This window comes from Cupressus sempervirens, chromosome 1, assembly GCF_028749045.1.
Source record: "Cupressus sempervirens isolate cs-2001-9-10 chromosome 1, ASM2874904v1, whole genome shotgun sequence".
Classification (NCBI taxonomy): domain Eukaryota; kingdom Viridiplantae; phylum Streptophyta; class Pinopsida; order Cupressales; family Cupressaceae; genus Cupressus; species Cupressus sempervirens.
The window spans coordinates 757,344,525-757,362,963 of record NC_143118.1 but is presented as its reverse complement, the minus strand read 5'-3'; the positions used below and the strand labels follow the sequence as shown (position 1 = coordinate 757,362,963).

The following is an 18,439-nucleotide window of genomic DNA, read 5'->3' as shown; positions in this document are numbered from 1 at the left end:
CTTGTATAAAGAATAATATAAATTTAGTACTGTCATAATACAATTCTTAAGACCTAAGAACTTCTCTTAAGGATTTACAAAGAAATAGCTTGAATTTGGAGCCTGACTGAAACAAGAGGCGTCTTAGCATAACATTTACAATTGATTTAGACTTAACAAAGAGAGATGGATTCATCAAATGTACCATTCGATATTACAATCAAACAATGATACATAGAAATCATTGACACAATTCTTGCATTTGTATTTTCAAATGCATACATATAACAATATGAATTGAGAAAGCTGACCACATAACTTGATCAAGAAAGATTTGGAGCTTGGGCTTGACTCCGTACAGTCAGCTCTTGAAGTGCGTATTCCAAAATGCAGAGCTCAAATCAGAGAAAACAATGACTCGGATCTGTCCTCAATCCAATCGCAGCAAAAAGGATGAGAAGAAAATGAGGGAGTAAAGGTAAAATGCAGAACTCAAGTTTTGGTTCTTCAAACTTGTATCCACAAGAAGACATATGGAAAAATTATAAAGGCTTGGAAGAAGTCGTGGCTCTTGCATTAGTTATAAAAAAGAAAATTGGCTTCTTGATCCACCGATAAAAAGAGATGCCAAGTGTACATTCTTGTTTCTTATAAAGACAAATAAATATGAGGAAGAATTCGAAGTTTACTAAATCAAAAAGGATAATATATATATATATATATATATATATATATATATATATATATATATATATATATATATATATATATATATATATATATTTGCACATATATATTATTTCAAATGGTGACATTACACTATTATCATTTTGTCCAATGTTATACCTACTAAGGTATGCATATCTAAATATGTGCATTACTTGGAAGATTATTTTATCTTTATATCTTCTCAAGGTATACGCATATTTAGGTATACGCATTGTAATAGATATGAGCTTGTATAAATTAATACTATGGTGGCACCATACTTTTATACCTATGTGTGCACACAGACACACACACACACACACACACACACACACACACACACACACACACACGTATTGTTTGAAGTGATGAGAATGTCAATATAAACCATTAAAGGTATGTACTTTGATTAAGTTAAAATGTCTAATGTTTTAATGGTTGTCCAATAGCTCGTGGTATTATCCAACGTACACTCTTGCTTGCCTAGTCGTTTACCCTTAGTGATGGTGATTCAAGATTCATACCTATTTGCCCAATAATGGTGGTGCCCTTGTTCCCCAATCTTTTTTGACAATGCTTCCAACTCTTTGACGTGCTTCCTACAAAGAAATTCTCCATAGTTAAATCATATTACCATAACAAGTTATTAATCATAAATGATCATAACGACTAACTGCCTTTTCAATTCCCATGAATTTGTGATAAATAACCATCTGAAATAGTTTTAAAATATCATCATAACACTTAACTAGCATGTTATCTTCATATGAAATTATAACGACTAACCATCTTACTATTTCACATGATTATAACAAATTTTAACTATCAATTGACTTCACACGTGAACGTTAACGACTATATGAACATTTTAAATTGGGTCAAAAATTGAGATGTAACACAATAAGTATATGAATATAATGAAGAATTACTCCATTGTATGTCTCATCCATATTTGCACATTATATTTATCCGACTGAAGCTATAAATCACCAACACGAAGGATGATAAAGAAGGCAAATGAAAATTTATAGAAGAAAGGAGGAGACCAATATGACAGAAAGGATGAGAAACACCATCTGATTTTGATGGAAACTGAAAGTATCATTTTATGTTACTATTTGCAACAGTTTTAGCACATGGATGATATTATCAATTTTGTAGACTTCTGCTTGGATAGTAGTGCTAGTTGAACTGTTTATTACTGTTCAGATAAGTTTTGGTCAGCCTGGTTCAGGTATATTGTCTTAATTAGATAATGGCATTATTGATTGGTCCTCTTTAAATATTTCTCTTCTTTCAATGGACATACAACTAGTGTCTACTGGTTCTTTTCTGTTTTAGCAGATGATATAATACACATTAATTTTCTTTTATCCAAAATTAAATTTTTTGTGTTAGTAAGTAGGAGATAATTTCTTGATTACTTCATTAGGTTTGAAATAGATATCATGTCTTCATGTTATATTCAAAAGTTGAACTGATTATTCTGAGGTTGAAGATTTGGAAAAATTGATTTCTACACTGGTGGTTTTATAAATTACATGTGGTTTCTAGCACAATGAAAATCACCTCTAGGCTATTTTATGAATTTTTATCAGCTCAGCATCTAATATTACTTGGCTCAATTCTATCTTGTGTGCAGGTATCTATGAAAAGTTTGCAAATCTTTTTAGTATAGCAGTACAGGAAATGAGAGTTGGGAATGGTTTAGAGGAAGGTGTTGTGCAGGTGATCTTACACGTTGGACTTTTAAATAGAATGCATTTTACTATCTAATATAAACAAGCATCACTATAAATATGCATATTTTAATTTGGAATGAGACCGTCTACGCTTAACATTTGTATATTCAGAGAAAATTATTCATGTGATAAAATAATTGATTGTTTTGTGCAAAAAAGACTTGATTTTAAGTCAACTAATAGCTGTTAAATTTTGAATTTTTGTATGTACGAGAAACGAGTCATTGGAATTGTCAATTTGTATTATTTTATTTGTAATGACTATCCATGATGTCTTGGTTGGAAATAGTAATGCAGTTTTATGATTTTTATCATATTCATACTCCAAAACTTTTCATCAGAAGCAAACTTAAGATATCATAAACTATCTCCACATCTAGTTATACAACTCGAGGAAGGCTTAAAATTTCATCTTGCAAACAGGGGCCATTGATTACCGATGCTGCAGTACAAAAGGTACTATTTTTCACCTATCAACACTAATAAAGGTTTATGCATACCCTTTTATTTCTCTGTGGGCTAGTAATTTATATTACTTTTATTTTATTTAGGCGAGCACTTAATTGTTGTGAAACTGTTGGTTTCACTTATAATTTCATGTGCAGATCTTATATTTTGCACTTATTCCTTGCAGGTGGAAAAACACATACAAGATGCAAAGTCAAAGGTAAATTGATATTACTTTCTGCTAACAGGATGTTTTCCAAATACAACAATCTTTGACCTTATGGATGATAAAGCATCTTGTAATAACCCTTAGCTGGTTATAGCTTTAATGAACATCATTTTCCTTTGCTAAGCAATAGTTTGGCATTTTATCAAACTCTTGGCACACAATCTCACAACTGATTTTATTTATCAAAAAACTTATAATTGAACTCTGCTTATAGGATTTCCAAAAAAAAAAACAAAGAGATGCAATCAACTTGAAACTGAATTCTCTATCAATTTATGAAATTGACTGTACCAAATAAGTATGATGATTTGTTTGATAGTTTTCAGAGCTTCTTGGGTATATGCCAAATATATATTTGTAAACCACAAAGATTGAAGTTTTCAGGGGTATATGCCTGATTAATAATGTCATATTTTAAACACTCTGAACTGAGGATATACTTTTACAGTATTTCAGTTAATGGATTGATTTTTTGAAGAGGTCCCATAAACTGACATGTTTTTGGTCTAATATTTACTTCAACGAAAACATTATGACATCTTATCTATCATGTCAAAATGAAAATTCTAGTTGTATTGAAATAAATTCTCTTATTACTTAAAAGTGGCAGGAGTTTCTTTTGACACATTGGATTTTTTTTAATTACTTAAAAAGTGGCAGGAGTTTCTTTAAACACAGGAATACTTTTATTACTTATAAGTGGAATGAGTTTCTTTTAGCACAGTGGATTTTTTAATTACTTAAAAGTGGTAGGATGTGGCAGTAGTCACTTTTAACACATTGCTAGTTTAATAGATGGATCTTTACTATGTATCATTGAACAGATATAGAGTCCATGTCAAATTCATTGTAAACTTGATTAAAATTTCTGTGATTATATTAAAATCAACAGTAAACATTATTTTGTTGCAATGCTGAAGGGAGCAAAGCTATTAGTTGGTGGTAAACAACATAATCTTGGCTACACTTTTTATGAGCCTACAGTTCTGGGAGATGCAAATTCTAGCATGCTGATCTCCAGGTAATGTTGATGAGAAACATTATAATGAATTGCTGCATTTTATAAATATTGGACGTGGTATTTTTAAAGCCAATAAATTTTTCTTATTTCTTGGCTGGTGAAAAAATATGATTGCACCTTAGGGAGGAGGTTTTTGGTCCTGTTGCACCACTTTTCCGTTTCAAGACTGAGGATGAAGCTATCCAAATTGCAAATGATACACAATTTGGTACTATTTCCATTTTCCAATATTTATAATTTTATGGCATGTGCAGCTTATATTGATATGTTCGTTTATGATGAAACTGCATGGAATATTTTTAAAATGTTTTGCGGACTAAAACACTCCTTTCCAAATCTAAATTACCAAGATTATTCATTTTAGTAATCTTTAATGGACCAGACATTTTTATTTGAACTTTCACCTGATTAAAATTGTGAACTTGACATTTTTTTTGGTAACGTTGAAACAAACACTTTTCGGAAAACATTCAAAATTTTCGTCACTAGAATGAAACTGAAAGTAACTCTGATGTGCCTAATTTAAGTAAACAGACAACTTCTCAGGTAATGTTCGAGAAGTTTGCCATAATTGGTGAAAGTGTCAATATGTATATCTGCCTATTGGAGTGAACCTCTTCTATTCTGCTGTTCTAAAATAGACTGATTAAATAAGATGCTTCTACTATTTCCTTGTACCTCTATATCTGAAGCTACAACATGGACATTGAAATTAAATCTTCTAGAATGACAATGCTTGGCTTCACTGCAGTCATCAGCTGGAAATCCTTTATGTTGGTTCTTGTCATTGGAACTATTGGACTCATTTGGACTTGGCAATAGGACTTAAAAAATAAAAGTTGTGCACCTGGGTTCTCATCAGCCTGCATAGGTCTCTTGGGATGTGTCTCAGTAATAAAATATGAACCATTACTAAAATCAGCCACCGAGACCTATTATTCATTTAATCATTGGCCTCTTTATTTAAAATCATCTTTTTACCCAATTATCTAAGGAGATGGGCCCATAGCCTAATGATAAGTTATTATGAATATAAATAATAGCACCCACCTTAAATGTTAATTTATTTCAATCCCAACTTACGGAACATTTAAATATTTCTTGATCTATTCATAAAATGCATATCTGGCTTGAAAGATTCTACCAAAGCCTTGTGATCATTGATTACACCCAAGTTCTGTAGGCCAATAGACAATACCTCTTAAATGGTAGGGGTCTTCCCTATAAAGTAGAAATGAGTCTCCAAACACTTGAAACTATTCAAAAGGGATCTTCCTTTGCTTCATGGTCCCCTATGTGTTCAGCCAGTCGAATTCCAGTCCTCCCTTAAAATAGGAAACCTCCCTAAAATGTAGGAAACGTTGTCTAGAAGTCCAAGAAGGCTCACCAAGCCCTTGGAAAGCTCCATTACTCTTTGAATGAATTCCCTGACCATACTGTTGACCTAGGGGAACTCAAATGATAGGTCAACCCTCTGCCAACTACTGATTAGTCAAATGAAGGGACATTCCAGGGCTCTCCTCTTGGAGTTGCTTGTCCACAAACAACTGCAAGGCTGGATGCTGTAGTATAGCCTCTCCTTATCAAGCAGCATCCTCTAAGGGAAACTCCCTCTAACATAATGATTACTCCCTGATAACTTTGCTCCTCATCATCCTCTCCCTCATATCCAAAATCTCAGCAGGAATCAAAATCAATCTTCCTCCCTCATCCAATTTAGGTAACTTAGGTGAAGATGCAATGTGCTGTTCCAGAGCCTTATTAAAAGGCAATACATGTAATACATATGCATCTTTCTCTCAAAAGGTAACTCAACTTCGGAGGGTTCCTCTCCGATCCTCTTCAATATTCTTTATAACCCATAAAACCTCGACTTGAGTTTCTCCATGCCACTTCTCTTAAGTGTACTCTGTCTAGTGGGTTGATTGCGCAAAAGGACCATGTCTCCCACCTCAAAGAACCACTTGTTCTAATACCATCATACATGCTTGTAATCTGTTTGCTAAATGCCTAATTAGCAGAACTGGTGAAAGTTATGTTAAAAATTTGAATGAGAACAAGGTTCAAAACAAGGGCATCTCTTATAGTGATTATCAAATTTTAAAATGGCATTAGATGACGGTTTGGTCCAAGTTTTTTGTGAGCTATGTTTCGAATAAGTTATCACAAAGAAAGAAAGAAGTTCTCATCAGTTTGAACCAATTAGACGAATATTTGACAATTGTAGAGCTAGCATATTTTGTTTCATGGCAAAGTGCTCTTGTGCCTATGGTGACTACCTTGAATCAAGACAAATGGTTGAGACATTGAAATGTAAGGAAGGGTTTTAGTTTCCAGTTGCTTGATATAGACAATGAGAATCTTAGCACCTGAAGACCCTTATGAAGAAAATGTAATGAAGGATATACTTAAGCTAATCGGTGATAGTTTCCGGTATCTTGGAGACATCATAAGTCATCGTTTCTCAAGAAGAGTTGCCATAATTTAACCATTTGTAGAAATCAAGTTGATTAATCTTACGCTTGACTTGAGACAATATGACTTAATACATACCATGTTTGTAATGTCTCCATGTACAGTTCCTTAGCATGCAACTAAATTCTTATAATCTCTGCTTCAATATGATATTAGACCTATGCCAAACGTAAGTTCAGCTCATAGGTGAATAGGAAATAAACATATAACTTAACAAAGTAAAGTATTATTTATTCATCAAATGCTTCCGTACAAAGTAATAATATTCAATACCAACATGATGCCAATGACATAAGTGTATGCTATATTTATAACATTCGACACTGTGCCAATAAAGCGACACTGCCATGCTCGTACCCATTACTGTCTAACTACCTAGTTCACTGGACAACATCATCCCTCCAAAAAAGAAAAGTCATCTCCTGACAACTTACCAATTTACAAAATAGGAAATGATGAAGAAAATACATCAAATTAGAGACTAAGGGGGAGGTTGCATCCTTGGAGTGTCTAGCAACCAACGTAGCTCATAGACTTGATCTGTTTGAATGTGCAAATCCTTTTGTGTCCTGGTATTGACCTCCATTGCCTCCTTTAGTAGAAGTGCTGACTCCATAGCCTATGTCTGAGCCTCTTGTAGCTTCAGCCTTTTCTTTATCTTGTAAGAGCGTTGCTTGCTCTGCTGCCCATGTTGCCTGGTGGCTAGCCAATTGGGTAGCTAGCTCCTCTCGAGCGTTTGCCTCTACCTCGTTGGACCTCACAACTACAACTTTATCGGCCTCTCTATTTGCCTTTGCACACCGGTGAGCATATTAGGCGTCTTAATACGCTGCTACTATCTCATGTGCAAGCTTCTCCATAATGGTGTTGCATGGTCCCAACTCTGGTTTTGTAGTCCAATCAGCCAGCATCTCAAATGCTTCCATGGCTAGCCATCCTCTGGTCATCCTCTAGCCTCAAAGCAAGAGCGAAAATGCTCTGAACAGCCTCTCTAGATATAGGCTCGGATCAATTGCAACTCCCTTCTACAGGTCAAAGCATGCTGTCCAATAATGCAACCTCTCTCCAACACATCCTCCATGGACCTAATGTATGCCATGGTTCTCTCCTCATCCAACCCATAATTCAGCCTGTCCTCAATATCGACATCCTGCTCCATATCCATCTCTATCTCCCTCTCTGCCCCTTCTGTGACAGCCATGTTCACCTCTGGTGCAGCCCCCTCATCTCTGGGCACACCCTCAGAATGTGGTACTCCTGACTGCTATGGCTCTAGAATGGAAGATACTCCTGTCAATACCTCTGCCCGCCTTGGTGACTGAATGGAGGGGCTGACATTTGTAGGGGTGAGTTGGAACTGCTGTCTTAAGAAGGCATTGGCTCGGTCCATCACTTCAACACCCTTGCCCTCATCATTAGTTTTCTTGTTGTCTAGTACAGGTATTCCCATTTATCCACGGCTTTTGATTCGTTGCCACTCCAGATTTGAATTGGCAATGGCACCAAATGTTCAGCTCGTAGGTGAACAGGAAATAAACATACAACTTAATTAAGTAAAGTATTATTCATTCATCAAATGCTTCCGTGCAAAGTAATAATATTCAATACCAACATGATGCCAATTACATAAGTCTATGCCATATTTATAACATCCGACACGATGCCAATGAAGCGACATTGTCGTGCCCGTACCCATAATCGTCTAACTACTTAGTTCACTGGACAACAATGTATTTTTGATTCCTAATGCCTTACATTATCTGCATGAAAACATATGATATCTAATAGAATTGTTTACTCATTTATCCTTTTTGTCAAATTCATTTCATTGTGAATGTTCTCCATTGATGTTCTATCATCTTCGTAATTCTTCTTCAATCTCTAATTCCGTATCTTTGCTTACAAATTCCTTGTCTTAAGATATTCAATAATTCAGCACATGTCTTCCATGTCTCCCTCTCTTAAATGTGACAGTTGACCTGGACTATTGTAGATTTGATGAGACTAGCTATCAAAATGAATTGATATCTCCCCTTATGCCTGGTTGACTTTTATTTGAAATGGTGCTGATTTGTTCACCTTCGAACCCTCCTTTATCTAACACACACACACACAGAGTGCTGAAACTTTGTGCAGCTAACCCCATGACCACTCATTATTTATCCTTCATCCGCCTGTGAATAGTGATAATTTATCTGTACTCCTAAACCTCCTCCTTATCGTGGCACTTTGAAAGAGGCATGATGATAATAACTAGAGCGATGCAAGTTTATATAAAACAAGTTTTATGTGGTGAATATTATATGCTCTTTGCTGGTACTATCGTTTCCATGTCCTTGTTTATGGCTTGCTAATGTTAATGCCCTCCATTGAATATGTCGTGTTTGAATGTCGTTCTTTCCTTTTTGTCAACTGCATCAATGTTGGATATAAATGGAATGATGACCACTCACTATTAGGGTCATACTTATTTCTTCTGAAATTTTAGTCTTCCCTTAATGTTCGTATTCACTGGTGATTCCTATGCCAGGTCTTCAGAAGAGGAAGTAAAACATATCAATGTTCCAATTGTTTTCTATGCTGTCTATTATATCTTGGTGTATTTCCCTGCTATTCCTCTAAGTTACCGCCCATAAATATCTGATCTATTTCCAATATAGTCATAAGTTAGCTGAGTATATTCAAAGAGAATTCTTATGATAATATCTTTGTTATATTACTCGCTGCTTTGGTTATTTATTGCTGACTAGTTTTTAATATCTCTATGTTGTTGACTGTCTTTCCTCGATTCACTATTGTCTTCATTATATGTAATGTCCCCGTTTTTGGCCAGTTTGTTTGGTTGATAGAGTTAGCTCATCATAGCGACCCACGTGAGCTGATAGGGTGTTTTGGGGGTCTCAGTTGTTTACTTACTATTTTTAGTAAGTCTATTATGGGCAGTTGCTATTTTTAGCAGCGCAGTGGATGGATCGGCTGTTGGTTGTCACCTGCGGTTGATCAGGTTAATAATTGTATGAGCTCTTATTAATTTATTATTCATTGAGTTACATTATTATAATAATATTTATATTATTATAATAATGACTTTAAGAGATATTTCTAAAAAAGCAAGTTGGAAAGTTTCTAGTGTTGAGTTCTTTTGGGAAACTTCCACATTTTCTAAAGTGGAGTTTTATGGAAACTTTTGCCACTGAAAGCTTATAAATGAGAGCTCATTTCATTGGGAAAAGCACGCTTGAATATATATTTGCTTTTTGTGCCTTTGTGGCTTTTTCTTGAGTTCTAAAATTGTGAGCACTTGCTGAAGTATAAGAGACTCGTTTGAGAAATTCTTAGCAATTGTGCTGAAGTATACAATTGGCCAACTTTCTCCTACTGTATCTTCTGTGTTTAGGGAGAAGAATAATCTTGTTAATTATACTGAAATCATTGTGCATCTGGCTGAGGGTTTTGAGAATTCTGAGAATTGCATTATTGTTAGCAAATTGTGTTGTGGTATAACATTGCATATCTCCTACTGTTCATGCTGTGTCTTGGAGATTGTTTAAATGATACTTGACTGAAATTGGGAAGTGAAATCGAATTCCCTTCGTACTGAAGTTTGCAAGTTGGGAGACGAGTTTTTGGAAATAGAGAAGGGCCGAGTTTCATCTTAAGGCCAGCATCCAATGACAATAATTGCTTTCAGCATAGTCTCTGATCCGCATTTATTGTTTGGAGGAGTTGGATGACAATTACCATAAAATGACAATCATTGGTACTGGCTGTGTGAGGGTTTCAGAGGCTGCGTACAGTTCTTTCAAAAATCAATTGGGGTGCGGAATTATTGTAGGGGAGTCGGAACTACAACGAAACTATCCGCATCACCATTGGAGGGTCATTAGCACATGTAGTGACATTGTTAACCATTGCTGATTGCCTGCGACATAGTATTGAATTCCAGTTGGTCATTTAGCTTTGGACATGATCCCATCCTCAACCATCTACTGTTGTTTTCTAAAACTAGGTTCATCTAATATTTTATTTTCTTGGCTTGTGCTAACAATAATATAAATCATTGCATATTTTGATGAGAATTCTGTTCAATGTAATTTTTCTCCAAAGCAATTTCGTATCCAAATTCCAAAATCATTGAAATTAGAAAACAATATAGAATTAAAAAAAGGGTAATTGAGTTTACACTTCAGAATCGCAACAGAGATTAGACAGGGTTTCTACAGTGGTATCAGAGCGGTTTCCTGCCATCCTATGGGGTAGGAAAGTTATTTTATTTTCAGATTTGTTTGCAAAGTGACCAACACTTCAATTTCTCCAGCTATGGATAGACATAGGACTGGCAGTTCTGGAAGTCGGTGGTGTAGTGGGGAAGTTAGCATAAAAATGAATGCTTTGTAGGAGAGTATGGAGAAACTTAAGCTTCATCAACAGAGGGTGGTGGAGAGCTTGTCAGATCTAGCGACAGTTGAGAGGGCGACAAGGTATATGGTTTCTGCCTTAGAAGGCCGACTTCGAGGTTGCAAGGAAAGAAGCTTGAGTTTTTCCCGACAGGTGTCCATGATGCTGATGATGGACTCGTTTCATAGGGACATGTGTATGTGTTGGTGCCTGTAATGGATAGCAACACTGAGCTTCAGCAGGTTGAGGTTCCCAAAGTAGATGCTCTGGTTAGTTTAGAGGTAGTTGATGTAGTTGTCACTGACTTTTCAGACTCACCAGAGGAGGGAGTTATTATTGGTGACTTATACTGTAGTGTTGCTCCAATACAGGAGGCAGTTTCTTCCTTACGTGGGATCGAGGCACGTATGGAGTCACCCAACTATGATGTTGGTGATATAGGTGTTACAATGAAGTCAGGAGATGTGGATGGAGATGATATGGACACATTTGATGATGCCATGAGCTGCACCTGGTATGATATCCCTTATCAGATATTGGGTGATGATTCCAAGGAGGTTTTGGACGAGTGCTAGGATTGATGTTTTCATGATCTTACGATCGAGGTGGACGCTGAGACATGCAAGGAGATTGATAGTGAGAGGGCTTCCATTTCTTCGGATGAGTTGTGCGAGGATGATAGCACGAGTATGAGTGATCTTGTGGTGGGCAGTTTTGATTCCATTTCTTATCATAGTGCAGGTAGTGAGACAAAGAGATTGCATAAGAGTCAGGGGTTACAGAGACATCAGGTGACCTATTAGCTGAAGGTGAGTGAAAGTGACATTTCTTCAGCTCTGGGCATCATGATGCTATCCGTTAGATGCTAGCTACATTTGGTTGGGGTGCTCTTATGTTTGATGAGCACACTGATAGTGCTCTTTCTCTAGCAAAGGTTCATGCACTTCAAGAGGCTGTTAGGATCTTGAAGCATAAATACTTGCAGCTAGTTGCTGACCGAGATTACCTTCTAGAGTGGGGTAGCACCTGTAATGTTCCTGTTATAAAATAAATCATTAATCAAACTATTGTTAATAGGCCGATTGATTTAATATATCTTGGACCCATTTTTGTTTTGTTTTGTAGTTTGTGTTGCCGTCGGCTAACTTTGTACACCCTCGAAAAGTTTTCCCCAACGGGTATTTAAGCATGACTTGTAGGTAGTCATTAGGTATGCATTTCAAATTATTTCTTTTGTACTGCGAATTCTCGTTGGGATTCTCTGTTATTCGTCATTTTGGAAGTGAAAGATCTTCCCTATTTGGCTTTTTGGTTTTGGTGGGATTCACCCCTCATCCTATTCCGTCGTCTATAATACTTTGCTCAGATCTAGCAAATCGGTGCACCATCATATTGCGAATTGGAGAAATCATTATGTTTAATTTGATCAAATTCTCTGTGTTGAATGAATAAGATCTTTTATAGAATGTTTTGTGTTTCTCTTGCATTTTTCGTACATTCTGTTGTTTGCACTTCCGTCCTCTCCAAGCTCTGTACTTCATCCCGTACGGCCCCTCCATTCAGCAACATCTTAGACTATATGTATGGCCTCCACCCTCATACTGTACGATCTCCATTACTACCACTGTATGGCTTGTATAGCTATCACCATATGGTCCTCCTTCATTATACTATATGACCTTCCTTCTTTCAACCGTACGACTTCCTTAGCTATCACCGTACGGCCACCCCACATCTCTCACCCCATACGACCCTACTCACATGTTATGTTTCAGCGTACAATATCTTCAGTCAATGTACGACACATACGTTCAACTGTACGACCATTCTAAAAGCCCATTTTGTATGACCATCTAGTATTGGTAACCAGTCATCAGATGAATATTGCAATTGGTCTATTACAGTGGTATTAGAGCTTCGATCTTGCTAGCTTGTGGATAGTGAATGAGAGTTTATAGCCGGAAGAGAAGAACCCATTCCATTGATAGAATGGCTACCGAACCAGAACGTATAGATGTCGCACTTGTGGCACTACTGAGAGAGCTTGTGAGGAATCAGGCATAGATCAATGATACTCAACAACTCATGGAAGAGACTCTCAAGAAGTTGGCAGACTAAAATATCCGGAGAATTAAATGGTTAGAGCGTAGACTTGGTGTCGAGTAAAGCAAACCCTCATCCAACATGCTCTCGACCTTCTATGTTGTCTTTTCCCCCACAGATGGAGGCATCATTCGGAGGGAAGCAATCGACCTTTGAAGAAATGCAAGAACAATTGAGAGAAGACTAGAAGAATGCGAATTTGGAGAAAGATATATCCTAAAAAGATTGTGCAAATTTGAGAATGAGATATTCAGGAGGCGGAAATAGAGGATATTTTAATGATCTTAGGAGGAAGTTGAGTAAAGTAAATCTGTCACCATCCATATCTGCGGAAGCGTGGGTAATGAAGGCAGATACCTACTTCTAGCGTAATCCCATGCTAGAAGAAGAAACAATTAAATTTTCAGCCTTACACTTGGAAGGAGTTGCGCATGACTGGTGGCATTACGACACCATCACACTGGGGCATGATTAAATAAATACCTATGCAGAATTCATTGAGAGATTGATAGATCAATTTGATGGTAAAGATCCAAAACTCAATTTCAAAGATTTGGCACAATTGAGGTAAATTAGATCGGTTGACTAGTACTTTGTGGAATTTCAGAAACTCTCTGTTTTGGTCATGGACATTTTTAAAAGAAGACGGATAGTGCTCTTCATGGACGAAGTGACAGTTTCACGGAAGGGTTGGGTAAAAGGGTTCAATCTTGCCACCCTGTTAGAGGCCATTAAGAAGGCAAGAAGTATGACATCATCATCGGCATCATCATTATGAATTTACTCACATTACAAACCTCCACTGAGAAAGCCGTCATTGGATAAAGCTACCAGACAGGAACTCTAAAGGAAGAAACTATGTTTCAACTGCAAAGGACCACGGGAACCCAGGCATAGATGCCTCGTGAAAGGAAAAATCCACTACACTGAGGTCGTGTTTGATGATGAGGATGAACAAAAAGATATACCCTTCGAAGATAACCAACCCCATGAGGACACCAAAATGGTTAGTTTGAACTATACGGAAAGAATTGCAGCATTGGTACGACAAGGAGGAACTATTGCTCTTGCCAGTAGCCTGAGGTGCACAGTGTTTCATGTATGGGGAACCCTTCAAGGACAAAGGGTTATGGTGATGCTCGATAGTGGGGCTACTCTAAATTTCATAAACTCATCTCTAGTGAAGCGAAGAGGTCTACCTATGGAGATGCTCGCAGGATTCCAACTCAAGGTTGCTGGAGGGACTCTTTTGCCATGCACACACCTTGTTCTTTAGCTAAGTATCACAGTGGTGAATCACACGATGACCGAGGATTTCTTCATAGTGGACCTTGATGACATGGAGGTTATTTTGGGCATATAGTGGATGGAGACATTTGATGAATACACTCAAAGCTTCAAAGGGATGAACTTCACTTTTGTTATCGATGGAAATAAGGTTGTTCTCCGCAAAAATGGCAAATGAGGGTCCGAAGGAAGTTTTTGCACATCGGATGGAGAAATTTTTTCGACATGATGACGTTGCTTGGGCTGCACACTGTTTTGTCTTGACAGAACCTATAAAAGGGCAACATACACCTCTCTAGGATCTCTAGAATATCTTGAGTGATCATGATAAAGTTCTTATAGACATTCCTCTTGGCATATTGCCTCATTGAGGGTTTGAACATACTATCGAGTTGGAAGCAGGAGCCAAGCCGGTTATAACCACACCCTACTGCCATCCCAAGAAAGGCAAAGATGAGATTGGAAAGACGATTCATGAACTGCTAGAGAAAGGATGGATCTGTCCTAGTTCTAGCCTTTTCACCCCATCAGTGGTATTGGTGAAAAAGGACAGGACGATGCACATGTGTGTGGACTATCGTGCATTGAAAAAAAATAAAAAAAATAGATATCCCATTCCAAAGATAGATGAGTTGTTGGATGAATTACATGGCGCAGTCTATTTTTCGAAAATATATCTCCGTTCCGGATACCACTAAATCCGCATGAGGGAAGAAGACGTGGAAAAGAAGGCCTTTCGTTATCACTACGGGCATTACAAGTTCCTGGTCATGACATTCGTTGTAACGAATGCACTGGCTACATTCCAATCATGCATGAATCACATCTTCAACAAACAATTGCATAAGTACTTACTGGTATTTTTTGATGATATTCTTATTTATAGCAGGACATGGGAAAAGCACTTGAAGCATTTGGATGAAGTCTTAAGGATCATGAAAGATCAGACCTTGTTTGCCAAGCGATCCAAGTGTGAATTCGATATGACAGAAATATTGTACCTGGGGCATGTTGTCAGCAAATATGGAGTTCAAGTTCATCAGGAGAAGATTCAAGCTATCCTTGATTGGCCTCCCCCAAAATCATGTGCAAAATTGCGAGGATTTTTCGGACTGTGCAGTTATTACCGGAGGTTCGTTAAAGGATTCTCTCAGCTCAACGCACCCTTAACGGATCTGACAAGGAAGGGTTTTTTCCAGTGGAATGAAAAGGCGCAACTCACTTTTGATAAGCTGAAAGAGGCAATGAGCACTTGTCTTGTACTTTCATTACCTGATTTCACTCGACCGTTCATTCTGGAGTGCAACGCATCCGGAGAAGGCATTAGCGTGGTACTGATGCAAGATAAACACCCCATAGCTTATGAAAGTAGGAAGCTTACACAAATAGAACACTTATATTTCATTTATGACAAAGAGATGTTGGCCATTGTACATGCACTAACCAAGTTCCAGCTATTTGGTGGGTGCCAAGTTTGTCGTTTATACGGATCACAATAGTTTGAGATATTTTCTAGAGCAACAGGACTTGAACTAGAGGCATCAAAAATGTGTAAGAAAGGTTTAGGCTTTTCATTTTGACATTGAATATGTGAAAGGAAAGAATAATGTGCTTGTAGATGCTTTGTCTTGGAAACCCGCCATTTGTTTACTAACCCATATTTCAGTTGACTCGAAAGCACATTTGTTGGTAGAATCAAAGAACCAAAAATCGGAATCAGATCGAAATCGGCAAGGCTTACTCGAATCGTGAATCGCCTATGAATCGCCTAAATCGCCGCTATGAATTGTCAAAGTGAAAAAACCTTTGAAATTTAAAGATTTTGCCAATTTAAAACTTGTTTCATGCACCCTTTACTGAATATAGCTAAAAAACACTATAACATCATTAAATAGAAGTTAACATACATAAACAAGAAACCTAATTGATAAATCCATCACATATGTATAATGTAAAGTGTAGCTTAAGTAAATAAAAATCATAGGATCATAATGAGTCATGACATAGATATATAGAATCTAGATTATAGAATTATAAATGTTGTCAAATCATAAATATGTGTAAGACGAAGATCCATAATGACAATCATAAAACCAAATCAAAATGACATCAAATCATAATGTATGTAAGATGAAGATCCATGATGAAGAATCATGAAACACATCTATCTGTAAAGTCAAAGTGTAAACAAAATGAAAAGACAAGGCTCTAGCTCAAGCCTTAGGCTCATCATCATCCTCAAGGTCAGCTGCAGCCTCAGGGTCAGACTCAGCCTCTAAATGCCTTCTACAAAGGCGTGTAAGGTAGGTCCTAGAGGACCGCTGAGCCATAGCCCCCGCATGTGTGATGGGTGCATGAACATCACTAGGGCTTGTATCTATATCTACTTGGTCAACCCACTCATGGTCTTCCTCAGTGAAGACTGTTGCATTTGTGGCCTCAGTGAGCCACTCTAACTCTGGATCAATCTCCTCTAGAATGATCAGAGAGGAGTCAATGGCCAAAATCTGTCTGGTCGTAAGGTGGTGTAATGAACAAATACAAGATCATTCAACCTCCGCATAGACAACTTGTTTCGCCTCTTCGAGTGGATATGCTCGAACATGGACCAACTGTGGTCACATCCAGAAGCACTGTTACGTTGACTCAAAATATGGATGGCAATCTTCTGAAGATTTGGGGTTGATTGCCCAAACATTTGCCACCATTTATTTGAAATGAGGGAAAAGAAAAACAATTAGTCTCATTTACAAGCACAACTTAAAGGCTAAAATTTTAATTACAAAATAAAAAACGAAAATGAATAAGTCGTAACAATTATGAATTAACTTTAAGAATATATTGTTTTTACCTGGCTGTAATGATGTGTGAGCCTCTATGGCCATCCTACTAGAGAAAAGCAAAGGGAGTAGTGAAATAAGAGTTACGTGATTCCAAAAATCAGTTATGCAAACTGAAAATACACATCAACTAGCTATTTATGAAGGTATTTTCAAACAGCAAGGGGTTCTACTTTCCTTTCGAGAGGGAGACTTTGTGCTACAGTGGGGGAAAGAGTTCTAGTATGTTCAGATTTATTCCAGCCTTTTTGAGAGAGAGACTATGGTGTTGCAGAAGAATAGAGTTTTATATTTTCTGAAATTGTGTGTTGAAAAGGGATAAATTTTGATTTGTTTTACGTAAATCCAAGTGAAGAGTTTTAGTTTTCTTTTAGATAGTGACTTTGATTGTAAATGTGTAAGAGGATCTTTGTTGTCTTCTACATTTAGAGAAGGGAGACCGGAGGATAATTGCATCAAAACTTTGATTATGAGGCATTTTCCTTCCACTGATCACGATCTTTGTGTTGTTTTCAGTTTTCTCTAAAAATACATTTCAATGTCACTGTTTTCAGATTGTCCTATCATTTCAAGATATATCCTAAAGCTCTGATTCTTCATTTTCTCAGGAGGATGGAAATTACTTCTTTGATTTCGTTCGCTTTGTAATGCAGCATTTTGGCAAAGGAACTTTGTGTTATTTGCTGATTTCTTTCAGTTAATCTTTTTGCATCTATCTCGTGTTTACGAGTGGATGTTTGTAAACATTATTTGCTTTCAGGTTAAAAGCATTAGCAGTTGTAGTGTAGTTGATTCATTGTATATTTTACACGGGGAGCTGTACTTGATAAAATTCAGAGGAAGGTTATCAATTCAATGATAACCTATCCAAGTGTTAGTGCTGATTTAGTCTTTTTATCTGGGCATTTAGAGTTAATTTGTATGGATTTTCTTGGAAGACAATCTGTTCACTAACAATCATTAATCAAACTATTGTTAATGGGTAAATTAATTTAATATATTTCAGACCAATTTTTGTTTTGTTTCTGTAGTTTGTGTTGCTATCAGCTATTTTTGTACACCCTTGGAAAGTTTTCCTCGGCGGGTATTTAAGCACGGCTTGTAGGTAGTCATTAGGTATGCATTTTGATTTATCTCTTTTGTACTACGAATTCCCATTGGGATGCTTTGTTGTTCGCCATTCAGAAGTGAAAGATCTTCCCTATTTGGC

At 36.9% G+C, this 18,439-nt stretch overlaps 1 protein-coding gene across 3 annotated transcripts in view; it reads left to right on the top strand.

Annotated features, from left to right (window-relative positions):
- The window catches only part of ALDH5F1 (aldehyde dehydrogenase 5F1), a 267,432-nt gene that overhangs the window by 190,148 nt on the left and 58,845 nt on the right, over window positions 1–18,439 (top strand). For all 3 annotated transcript variants that reach the window (XR_016353198.1, XM_089789175.1, XM_089789187.1), the window contains exons 13-17: window positions 2,330–2,415; window positions 2,853–2,885; window positions 3,064–3,096; window positions 4,026–4,126; window positions 4,249–4,334. Coding sequence is in view for 2 of the 3 variants with exons in the window: in XM_089789175.1 (XP_089645301.1) it covers window positions 2,330–2,415; window positions 2,853–2,885; window positions 3,064–3,096; window positions 4,026–4,126; window positions 4,249–4,334 (339 nt within the window). In the remaining variant the exon portion in view is untranslated. The remainder of the gene's footprint in view (window positions 1–2,329; window positions 2,416–2,852; window positions 2,886–3,063; window positions 3,097–4,025; window positions 4,127–4,248; window positions 4,335–18,439) is intronic.